At 27.8% G+C, this 12395-nt stretch overlaps 2 protein-coding genes across 6 annotated transcripts; both read left to right on the top strand.

Moving 5' to 3' along the window:
- The first annotated feature begins 3699 nt into the window (after positions 1-3699).
- On the top strand, positions 3700-9638 carry LOC107169260 (rab-like protein 6). 3 transcript variants are annotated; one of them, XM_089226687.1, is made up of 12 exons: positions 3700-4128; positions 4234-4346; positions 4401-4637; positions 4713-4819; positions 4874-5124; positions 5751-5891; positions 5959-6159; positions 6246-6460; positions 6528-6708; positions 7688-7775; positions 7877-8014; positions 8501-8612. In XM_089226687.1, the coding sequence occupies exons 3-12, from the start codon at positions 4508-4510 to the stop codon at positions 8537-8539; spliced, it is 1491 nt and encodes a 496-aa protein (XP_089082813.1). In that variant the 5' UTR covers positions 3700-4128; positions 4234-4346; positions 4401-4507; the 3' UTR covers positions 8540-8612. The 3 variants fall into 3 exon arrangements, with proteins under 3 accessions (XP_089082813.1, XP_015374431.2, XP_015374432.2); XM_015518945.2 differs by lacking the exon at positions 8501-8612 and adding an exon at positions 9463-9638 and having other exon boundaries at positions 3707-4128; XM_015518946.2 differs by lacking the exons at positions 3700-4128; positions 8501-8612 and adding an exon at positions 9463-9638 and having other exon boundaries at positions 4148-4346.
- A 1366-nt stretch (positions 9639-11004) lies between these two features.
- LOC149056080 (THAP domain-containing protein 5-like) lies at positions 11005-12304 on the top strand. Of its 3 annotated transcripts, none has more exons than XM_089226429.1 (4): positions 11005-11216; positions 11309-11480; positions 11666-11696; positions 11765-12304. In XM_089226429.1, exons 2-3 carry the CDS (start codon positions 11328-11330, stop codon positions 11678-11680), a joined length of 168 nt encoding a protein of 55 aa, XP_089082555.1. In that variant the 5' UTR covers positions 11005-11216; positions 11309-11327; the 3' UTR covers positions 11681-11696; positions 11765-12304. The 3 variants fall into 3 exon arrangements, with proteins under 3 accessions (XP_089082555.1, XP_089082556.1, XP_089082557.1); XM_089226430.1 differs by having other exon boundaries at positions 11006-11220; XM_089226431.1 differs by having other exon boundaries at positions 11019-11133.
- Positions 12305-12395: the final 91 nt, after the last annotated feature.

Here is a 12395-nt window from a genome sequence, read left to right as displayed (position 1 = left end):
AATATTTTTGTTAATCGTAGTTGAATAAAATTGTTTTAAAGATGATAATAAAGGTTTCAGCTTATAAAAGCACCAACATATAAATTAAGAAGTAGTTCATCCTAGTGTGGAGTACTATAATACTTGAAAATAATGGGTTAATCGTTAAATATTTTAATAATAAAATAATAAAATTAATATAGTCTCAGGCCACCCCAAATTTTCCCAACACAAAATTCTCTACATCAACTAATAGTAAAATTGACTCGGGTTAAATTGTAATGAGCATCGAGTGGTTGTGTATAGGAATTATTTTCAGCATAGGCAGCTTTTAAAGTAGGTTCCATGGTATGCAAAGTCCTCCCTACCCTACTAGAAACTGGTGTAAGACTGTGACCTACAAGTGAACAAGATCAAGTTAGTTCCTCAATACTAAAAATATAATCTAAACAATTTTTGAACACAAGTTATATTCTGACAACATAGCGAATTGACACCTGAATCATGGTCGTCTGACTCCACATATTGTATTTTATCAATGAACAATCACTGTATCACTGTACTTTACAGTTTACGAGTGTATTTACTATTTATTCATGAGGGACATATTATTTGATCATAAATATTAAATAGGATAACTATCATATTTGTTCACTCATTGTAATCAGTAAATGAGATGATTCAAAATGTTTAAAATGTGAATATGTGATGATCAAATTGATTTAGACATAAGCACAAGTACCAACTATGTATAGGGTTGCCATATTTGGAATGGCGGACAATTTCCCCCCGACTGTTTTTGGCGCAGTAGGACATTCCCCCCCCCCCAATATATTTTCGATGCGGACATTTTCCCTCCATTTTTTTTTTTAAGTTTATTATTGAATAACATAATATTATTTGTTATTTAATTAAAAAATTTTTTTTTTTTGAATAAATATAATCAATTATACTATAATTAACTTTATAAATTAGATTTTTTTTTTCATAAACATAATAAAAATTATATAATAAAACGTAAAAAAATTATATAAGTATAATAGTCTAAAAATTTCGACATAAAAATGATATATTTTGTAAAAAACATTTAATTTCTGATTCTTTTTTTATATCTAAGCACATATTTTGTAATCGTCTTTCATATTTATTGCCATTGAATTTGACTTTTGTAGTGCTTCAATGAACATCCGAATATTTGGATGCTGAGTTCTTACCAAAGTTTTAAATTTATTATTGAAACCTCCACTTATATTATTTGTTCTACCTGTGTTTTTCTTTATAGCATTACGTATAAATAAGGAGGAAATAATATTATTTAATATAAAAATATTATTTTATTAAACAAAAAATAATTTCTTATTAAACAATAAATAATATAATATTATTTCATAATAAACTTTAAAAAAAAATGGGAGGAAAATGTCCGCATCGAAAATATATTGGGGGGGAAATGTCCTACTACGCCAAAAACAATCTGGGGGAAATTGTCCGGATACCCCATATTTGACTAGAGTCTCGTCGGGACGTTTTAGGAATTCTAGGATAGAGTGTATAAAAATACTCAATTTTGAAATGAAAATTAGAGCTCTTTATTTTAGATAAATTATCTGTTTATTTATTAAGGTTACATACAAAAAAATATTTTTAATTTATTGCAGAAGTACTTGTATGGTAACACTTTTCAGAAGATTTTGCTTTTTTCAAAAATTCTTTCTCCCTTTTAATATATTGGTAGAACTCTTGGCAAGTCATGTTGTAATTAATTTGACACAGTAAAATTGACTCCATAGTCTCTGGAACCAGGCGATTTCGTTCATCAGTCCACTGGGCCGACATTAATGAAAAAACTCTTTCCACTGTGGCATTGTGTGCAGGAATTGCAAACAAATACTCGCATAATTTCAACAGTTGGCATTTTCTTTCGTAATTTTCAGTTTCTTTAAAAAATAAATCTAAAAAATAACATTAACGATGGCGATAACGACTTAATTGGATTCTAAAGTCCGCACCACGAGAGAACGCTATCGGAGCGCTTCGGAGCACGCCGGTTTCGTCAGAAATATTAACAAGATGAAAAAAAATATTTTTTGTTTGGGATTCATGAATCGGGACATTTTAGTCTTTTATCGGGACATCGGGACAGAGAGCTCAATATCGGTGACAGTCCCGATATATCGGGACGGATGTCAACCCTAAGGGTATGGTCAGACTAGACCCGACATCGGCCGAATTAACGTTCTGCCGAATACGGACGAAAACGTTCGAATAAAATAAAAGCATGAAATTAAATTGCACCGGTCACATTATATCCGATAAATACGGCCGTATACTGCCGACGCCGGACGAAAACAAAATATTTTGTTTTTTCCGGCCGAATCGGCCAGAAATAGTTTATTTAATTAAAATGAAAATATATAAATGTAGGTATATTATTTAATTATGGAAGTTTTAAAAATAAAAATAAATTGTATTGGATTTATTTTTATAAAAACATTGAATTATAATTTTTGTCATTTGCCTTTCGACATTTTCCTTGATCAGTAGTACGATTACATATTAATATAAGTAGGTACCTAACTAATAGTAGGTACATCATTGCTTACTATAATTTATAAAATAATACTCGCTACTCAGTGGTATATTGATGAATACATATTTGGTCTAAGTATAGGTACACTATTTTCTTAACAAAGATGAAGAAAACTACACCATAAAAAATAGTAAAAATTGCCTATTATCATACTAGCTATTATACATATAAATAATATTAATTATACATAGGTAAAGAATATTATATACATTACACCATTGGTTTCAAACAAGTGGTCCTTGTCGACGGCAGCTCAAAAAATTGTATTTTATTATAAATTTTAGTTATTATTTAAATATCAATACATGGGCGGAAATCTATAAAAATTTCTCAGGGGGCTAAATTAACTAAAAAAAAACTATATTCCAATAAAATCCCATTTCATATGAATCCTGACAAAAAAATTTTTTGGGGGAAGGGCTAATAAGGTTCTGTTTCGCTATCTACCTAATACCTACGACCTATCTATATAAAGAAAACTGTATGTATACAGACAGTGGGGTTCTTTGGAAATAGTTATGGGGTGGGATATAAGTTCATATTATCGTTCTAGAGGGGGGCTTTAGACTATGCCCCTACACCCCCCTTGACATTAAATTGCATAGATCATAGTATTATACTATTTTATCATTATAAATTAAATGAGGTGAATGGCATAATAATAGTTTTTTTAATTACCTTTTTCTTTTAACTATGAGCCGTACAATTTTCTTGTCATGTATTATAATTGTTGAGATATTGCAGTTTTAAACTAATAAAAGCTAAAAATCAAAAAAAAAATCTCAACTATTATAATGTCCTAACCAACGAATTCTTATTTTAAAATCCTATAATATTTTAAATCTAAGTGCTTACAGGAATTAAATTATGATTATTTTTTTTTTTTAAGTCTGAGGGGTGTATTCCTCCCCCTATAATTTCGCATTTACGCCACTGTTTTTAGAGTGAATATGTTTCAAATTTTATTACATATACATATAAAATATAGTATATAGGTATATAATATGTAGTGTTCTCTTAAACAGTTATTAGTACATCAACTGCAAATACTGAAGTACCAATACAACGGATTTTTCTCAAATAATATTATAGTAATAATTATCTGAATATAAATTTCTTTGAGATACAAAATATTTAAAAAAAAAACAACATTATGTATCATGTGGGGATCCATCCGTCATATTATACCCTCCGTAAATAGGTCAACCTACCAACTCAAAGCAACCCGGTTAGGTGAATTATTGATCCAAATTCGTCATTAGTTAAATAGAACTAATGTCTAATAATTAAGTATGACATTGACATAATAGCAAGATATAGAATAAAATACATATTAGGTTTCTTTTATGTTTTTGGTTGATTCCAAAAAACACTTGTTTTTACTTTTTAATCTTATCGTGTTCCTTATCATAATTTAATGTCTGGCATCAGGGGAAAACAATATTTAAATACAGATCTGTGATAGTGGTAGGTCCTCGGTGACAATAGTATTCCGTAGTATATACAAGTATGTAAAGTACTATATAGAATATACTTGTTACAGTAGTGATTTATAGTAGGTAAGTAAGTACCAAATTAACAATTGTTTGTTGACAGTTGACAGCAGACACGTGTAGTTACTTTTTGTTATTGTTGTAAATTATGTTACTTATTTTAACTTACAGATAATATCATTATAATTTACTGGGTAGTTGTTTTAAATGTTCCATAACACTGATGAAAAAATATAAAACTCATGTTTGGGAAAGACTTTCTCAACTTCATCAATCAATTAAATGTATGTAAACTGCATAATAATTTGATTAATGATTAATATCAAATTGGTTTATAGATATTAAATTAACCATAAAATAAACACTTGAATCAGAATAAACGTTTATTTATTTTTGAATATGAACTAATAAACTACTTTAAAAATTGTTGAGAAACCTCAAAAATATGTTTTCAACACTGAGACGTTTGGCAAACAAAACCGTAGAAAAAGATACAAGTGTTAATACTGCTTCTCATCCAAAAGCATTACCTCAGGATTTACAACGATCTTTTTCTAAAGGAATTCAATATAATTGTTAGTATTTACATTCATATTTAATTTCCTAATTTTCTAATCGTTATTTTTTTAAATATATGTTATGATTTTCAGTGAAATTAGTTATTAAAGGAGATAGAAATGTAGGTAAAACTTGTCTATGGAATCGTTTACAAGGAAAGCCATTTCTAGCAAATTATGAAGAGACAGACGAAATCCAAGTATAATGATAGTATTTTTATAAATTAAACATGATTATAATTATTTTTTTTAAGGTTGCTCATATTCAGTGGAATTATAAGAACACAGAAGATGTTGTAAAAGTTGAAGTATGGGATGTAGTTGATAAAGGAAAGAGACGACCATTATCGTCTTCAAAATCATGCGATGTTCTAAAAACTGAGCATGATAAAGTTAAATTATCTCCTATACCAGTAGAAGATACTCCAGTTCTAGATGCTGAACTAGTTGATGTTTACCGTTGTACAAATGGTGTCTTACTAGTATTGGATATCACTAAAAGATGGTATTACTTTATCTTGTAATAATAATTTCTATTTCCCTAAGCCAAGAATAATTTCAAAATAAATTAACCCTAATATTATCTAAATATTATTTGAAATTAAATCAAAAATGCTGAGACATGAATTTAAGAATAAGTAATTAATTTACTCAAATTAAATTTTTCCCTTTTACTCATGCACCATACAATTATTTTTTTTATATAACTTTAATTTTATATAATATTTATATATCTTTTAAAACAATTGGTACTTTTCGGTTATCGTACCCCAATGACCAGCCGGCCGACTGCGGCGGCGGTCGGGATATACCGATTCCGCTATCATACCCCATTATATTTATCTCAATGCCTTCATCATAAAAATATTTTTTATTTACAATAATTTTTTTTTGTATTGATATTTTATTATAATTTCATATAATATTATTTTATTAAAATAAATTATATTTTTGGCAATGAAATGTGACAATATTGAGATAAATATAATAGGGTACAATAACGGAAACGGTATATCCTGTGACCGCTGTCGCGATCGACCGGCAGACCGTTAGGGTACAATAACCGAAAAATATCAAACAATTTTGTTTTTCATTAATATCTATTTTTTTGATTTGGTTAAATATTTTCAGGACATTAGATTATGTATACAATGAACTTCCTAAAATTCCAGATAATATTCCAGTATTAGTATTAGGTAATCATTGTGATATGAATCATCATCGAAGTATTAATGGAGATGAAATTATTTATCATTTAAAGACACTGGAAAGGTATTTTAATTGTAATTATTAGTTTTTTAGATTAAATTCTGTTTTTTTAATGAATTTTTTATTTCAGGAGTTCTCCTATTCGGTATGCTGAAGTCTCTATGTCAAATGGTTTTGGTTTGCGGCTAATTTATAAATGGATAGGTATTTCATTTTTGCAACTCCAACGTGAAAACATAATGCATCATTTAGAAACAAATGGAAGTGAAACAAAAATTATGACCATGGAGTTGGATGTTTATCAGCAGAGTAATGAAGCCAATTATGATGAGTAAGCTTTTCATATATAAATTATAATATTATGTAGTTATATAAAAGTATAGTAATAAAGTATATATTTTATAATTTTGTTTTTAGATTTTTATCTAGATTATCTAAACAACGTAGAGCTGATGCAGAAAACAAATCAGTGGCCCCTACTTTACCTTTACCTTTATTAAATAAACCGTCACCTAATGTAAAAGAAGTTAAATCTTCAGTTGAAAATTCAAAAAATATGGATTCTAAAACACAAGATATTGCACAAAAAATGTTTCCTGGAAATAAGTCTAATGCAGTGCAAACAGAATTAAGTAAATGGTTCTCAAAAATTCAATATGAAATAATAAATTATAAGAACATTATGAAATTATTTTATAGGAAAAGATGTTAAAATACTTACAGAAGAACCTATTATAAAAACTCCTTCTATAATAAACATTAACAACTTGGATGATTTTGTTCCTGATGATGAATTGGATAAATCATTTTTAGAAGATGCCGGTCATGGTGATATTGTTGTTAAAATATCTAAAGAAACAGAGATAAATTCTGATGAAAGGTAAAGCACATGACTTATTTATCTAAATGTTTACTGATTTTATAAAAGTACTTAATCAGTATATTTGATCATAACCTGCAAGTTCTACGTAATGAAGTTATTTAAACGCCGCAGTTCACTACTGAAACAACTTGAGTTTTAATACATCCATAATCTTTACTCTATCATAATCAAAATCTTATAACAATTTAAGTTCAATAACGCAATACATTATAATTAAATTATTGTCCATAAGAGAAAATTTTTAGTATTATAGTTTACGTCATGTAACATCAATCAAAATAGAAAACACATAATATCTGAAAAACCAATTTTTTTAGTTGATTCAGTTTTGAATTAGGGCGTCAATTTCAAAACTACTAAATTGATACCTTCTATTATTTTTGATATACTTTATTTGGCCAACAAAGGGGAATACTATTGGGCAGCAGCTAAAAATCATAAATTTCCACGCATTCCAACCACTAAACTAGCCTAAATGCTTCCACCACTATAAGTGGATGAAGTTTACAGTGGCAAGTAGTATACATGGTGAGAATTTGAGCATGAAACTGTGGATCTCATTCATTTAAATGCGCGAAAGAATGGTGTTCTGTTACCGGCCAGAGTATAGTGGAGCTCTTATTACACCTGCAGAATTAGTAAAAATTAATTTAATGCAGTTATAAACAAAATTTATCAATTGAGAAATTGTTTATAACAAATAATAAAATCAAAGATACCAGAAAATTGGTCTAAAGTTTAAAAATACATGTACGATAATCAATGTCTACTTGAGTGTGGAAAAAAGTCTTGTCTTGTCTGCATTACAAATCTGTGTATCATTTCCATTACTTTGTCTGTCTTATCTTTTCAAAACAATGTTTTAGGGAATATTATGATCCCTGGGAATATAATATTATGCCTTGAAAATTTGAAACACAACCAGTTAAATAATCAAAATGAGGTTTATTCTGAATATTTTTTCTTGATATTGTAGTGACGATGATTGTGGAAATCCAATGGTAGCAGGTTATCAAGCCGATGTAGATCCTGATGATTTTATACCAGATATTGATAGAATTAAGGTGATAAACATTTAAAATGTATTTAATGATCATGGTTATAATTTTTTTAAATAACAAAGTTTACCTAAAGTAGTATTATAATTTTGTTTTTTAAACTTAAGATTGAAAAGAACAATGTTGAACCAAATGATCTAGAAAATTGGTCATCTATTCAAAATATAACAAGACCAAGACCAGAAGGTGGTGAAGATGAAGAATCAAAACCACGTGTAGATGGATTAAGTAATGTTAGTTTTAAGGTAATGTACCTATATATAATTTTCAATTATGATGTTATGGCTGTACAGTAATTAACTTAGAGATAAACAGCTTTAAATTAAAACATGAAAGATATTATACAATTTTTAAAAATTACTTAAATAGTAATTATGACCTCTGTATTTTACCAATTGAAGGCCTATAAATAAAGATGGGGAGATGGAGTGGCTGAGTTGCCTACGGCGTCAGTTCTAATGTGTACTGTCGCCATTTCAAATCCAGGCCATTGGGGGAAGCAATTCTCTCTGGGCAGGCAATTGTGTAGGGAATGAAACTGCCATCCTTGTACCGGGCATAGCGGGAACCTACAGGTGCCCAATTAGAAATTCTGCCAAATAGGCGTCTGAATTGAATCTTTGAGCATATTCCCATACATAATGCCATATGAAAAAAAATACAAAGATATATTTTACACAGAATTCCAGAGTTTAGAAGACGCCACAAGCTCATGCATTTTTTTCATCCAGGTCTGGCAAGTTACCAAGTTGAACTCTGTGGCAACGTAAAATCTAGGTCAATTTTTGAAATGTTCATTTGAAAATGGATCTTTTAGGGCCAGTTAAAATCCTAAAACTCGGTGAGCTGATATTTTGTCTATTCTGTGCTGTCTCTGTCTTACAAACGTAGAACATAGCAAAAATTGTATTTTGCGGAACAACCGTTCTTCCTCAATATTTATTGTAGAGTTATCAGAATTCCGCAATGGATTGGTATAGAACATTACTTGTGTCATAGCGTCATTATTTTTTGGTAACAAATGTAATTAAAGTTATTAGTTTTAAAAACAAATTTATTTTATATTCTTTTATTTAATTATTAAAATTTATTGGTTTTTTCCTTTAAAAAAATAACGACTCTATGACATAGATAAAGTTGTTACCTTTGTGTTGTAAAATTTTGATTATTTTAGTATAAATACTGAGGGAGAACAGTTGTCTTGCGCTAGTACAGTTTTTGCTATGTTCTATATTTGTAAGACAGAGACAACACGTGCGGGTGTGGCCTCCTCTTAAAGTATAATTCTGTTTTGTAACCTTGGTTGTATTTTAGACATCATAGAGTTAATAATATGACATTGTACAGTTGTAAATTTTAATGATCATGTTGTAGTTTTGTTACCATAGGCATATATGGGGGGATAGAGAGGATTTAGCCCCCAGTGTAAATATAAGCCCTCCCAGAATTATTTGTTTGTACATATAAATATCTTATTTTAATTTGGCTAATAGTTTTTTTTAAATTATTATTATTTGTTTTTGCAGCCCCCTCACCAATGTGTTTGATCACCCTACACCTAAGTGTTAAACTTACATGATTTAAATTTGTTTATATAATTTAATACTATCACTGGTAGAATATTCCATATGAATAAAATATTTTTTTAACTATATTAAACAATAATAAAAAATGTATTTTGTCTAAACTCTAGGTAAAAGAAAAAAAAGGCAAGAGTAAAAGTGAAAAAAAGAATAAAAAGAAGACTAATAGTTCTAAATCTGAGTATGAGAACTTGGAATGTTTTTTGAATGATGAATAATATAATTGATGTTTTATATTAGTAGAATATGTCTTGTTTTGTTTTAAATAAATTTTACTTTATTAACATTTTTGTTATTGCATTACTATAGTTGTAAAAAGAAATATTAATAAAAAAAAAATAGCTAAAAGTTATGTTTAATGCAAATTAATTATATTATGTATATATTAATTATATTATATTAAATTATACTAATATTAGTATATTACTATTAATTAAATATGTAGTGTCTATAAACCTTAATGTGCTCTAGTAATAATTTATCGATAACTCGAACCTACCCCAATGTAGTAGGATCACATATTATACATTACATCTATTATGAGGAATAACTAATAAGTTTTATTAACTGTAATTGTTGAGCTATTATGGTTTTATACCGGAAGCTAATAAAAAAAAACAACTAATAAGTCATTGACTCACATAGATAATATGGTGTGGTAAATATCTACCTTTGATTAAGACTTTGTATAAAATATTAGAGCATCACAGCCGCATGTGTTGTCTACATCATACACATGTATGGCATACCAAATTTGGCAAATTTCCGTTCACCAATTTCAATAATGTGTTGTTAGTTTTGATATTAGAATGAATTGACCAAATATCAAACTTAAGTTATGACAATTATCTGTGTTTTCTAATTGGTTTTTACGATATTTTAATTTTTATAATTTTTAAGTGAGTTATGAGATTGTTAAATATTGATATTTGAAAATCCTTAATATACGAAAATTTGGTATGTCGAACATTATGTAAGACGGGTGCGACGTCCTCTGAAATGTTTGAGTACTTTATTTGATGGCATTGTTCGCCTAATGTGTGCTAATGTGATTCCTAATTCATGCTAATGTCAATTTTTAAAATAATTTTGTGTAGCGGTATATTCTTTAAAAATTTAAAAACTAATGAACTTAACATCCAAGGGACTTTTTGGATAAGTAAGTATTTTAATGCTCAACGTGATATTGAAATCAGAATTTAGTATTTACCATCTTAATATTTCTAGGCGATAGTTAAAAGCACGACACAATAATGTACATTGTACAGAATATGAAAGTATTAGGTAGAACCTAGGAAGTTCCAATTAGGATAAAATAAATCCGATAAATAGTATATATATCTTAATTTGTAGGTAAAAGTAAGTTCGTAACATTTTAAAATATACGTATATAAGTACCGTACGTCCGTGTCCATGTTAAAAATGAAAATGAAAATAATTTGAAATTTCGCACTTAATCATAACACATGATAATACAAATAGATGGCGCAGTGTATATTTCTATAGTACCGTCTAGAGCATTGATTATAGAATCTATTCTATAATCAATGGTCTAGAGTGCCTTGATAGAGAGAGTGTGGCCATACGGAGTATTGCTCTGATTGGACGAAATATTTTACCGCCATTAGTTGGCTACTTTTATTTTTGATAAGATACTTTTACATACACAATCATAAATTCATAAGTTTTTTAAATTAAAAACAATTTACTATATGTATTTAATTGTTATTATTTGTTAAATCGTTTGAGTATAATAATTTTCGAAGTTTGCTTTAATTTTTGTAAGTATAATTTTCAGTATACCTGTATGTTAAACATAAATTATCAACTACAGGCAATCAAACTATCTGATACCGTGTAATATGTAGGTATTTATAAAATAAAATAATAATATATATAATAAAATTATTTAGTGTATTAAATAAAATAATATACACTTTATAATATGCACTATAGTTTAATTACAATTCGAAAAATGCCTGGGTGTGCAGCCGTTGGATGCACAAATTCAAATAAAAAAGGATTTCTAATGAAACATTTTCCTAAAGATGCTGCCAGAAGGAAAATGTGGCTGGTAAAAATGAAGAGGGATGATTGGGTACCAACAAATTACTCATGCTTATGTGAAGTAAGTAGACTACCTAGGTATATTTAAATAACTAATTATAGTTAATTTTAAAAAGTTTAATATAGGTAGGTAACTTACAAAAAATTTAGTTACAGAAAAAAAATAGGTAGTTTACATATTAAGTAGGCTGTAAAAAATATTGATTGTCTGTTTAACTTAATATTTATTGATGTTTTATTTTGCAGTTACCTATCTCATAAGTAATACATATATTAGGTATGTATAATTTGATAATATAATTTGTATACATTGGTTTGGGTATAAAGTATTATTTTAATTTTCAGATGTCCAATTACTGAATAATGTTATTACAGTGCCTTGAAAGAATCTATCAATCCAGAAGTCTCCAATTATAGTTTTTAATTTTTAGTAAATAAATAACTAATCCTACACATATTTTGAGTGAAATAGATTGGCTATTTTCATCTATTCAACCGGGCTACAGAAAAATAAATTAAGAAATTATTTTAAATCTATATGAAATTTAACAATATATTGTAAAATCAATTACTAATGCAGGGTTGTATGAAACATCACTAAATTTTTAACAAATCAATAGTGAGCTAATGGTTCCTTAAACATGATTTAGTGGCTTATTATTTGTCCATTAAATGTTATTACTTATTGAACCATTAAATAATTACATTTTTTATGCAACTAGGCATAATTAGTTTATTTGAAATGTGGCATTATAGCAAGATGCCACTGCAGCTACCAATTTTCTAAAAGAAAAAACATTTGTAAAACTCTAAATATATTTTTCCATGTATACTAATTTGTCTATTTTTTTTATTAAAATGGTAAAGACTTAACACTATCAATAATTATTTTTATTTACCTATTTATTTACCTTACTACAATAATATGTAACATTGCAAGTATAAAATAAACAAATTATAAATTAGATCACCAAGA

Source organism: Diuraphis noxia, unplaced genomic scaffold (assembly GCF_037042655.1).
Source record: "Diuraphis noxia isolate RWA-SAM2 unplaced genomic scaffold, SU_Dnox_SAM2 contig0004, whole genome shotgun sequence".
Taxonomy (NCBI): domain Eukaryota; kingdom Metazoa; phylum Arthropoda; class Insecta; order Hemiptera; family Aphididae; genus Diuraphis; species Diuraphis noxia.
The sequence above is the reverse complement of the archived record's forward strand: the minus strand, read 5'-3'. Positions and strand labels throughout refer to the sequence as shown.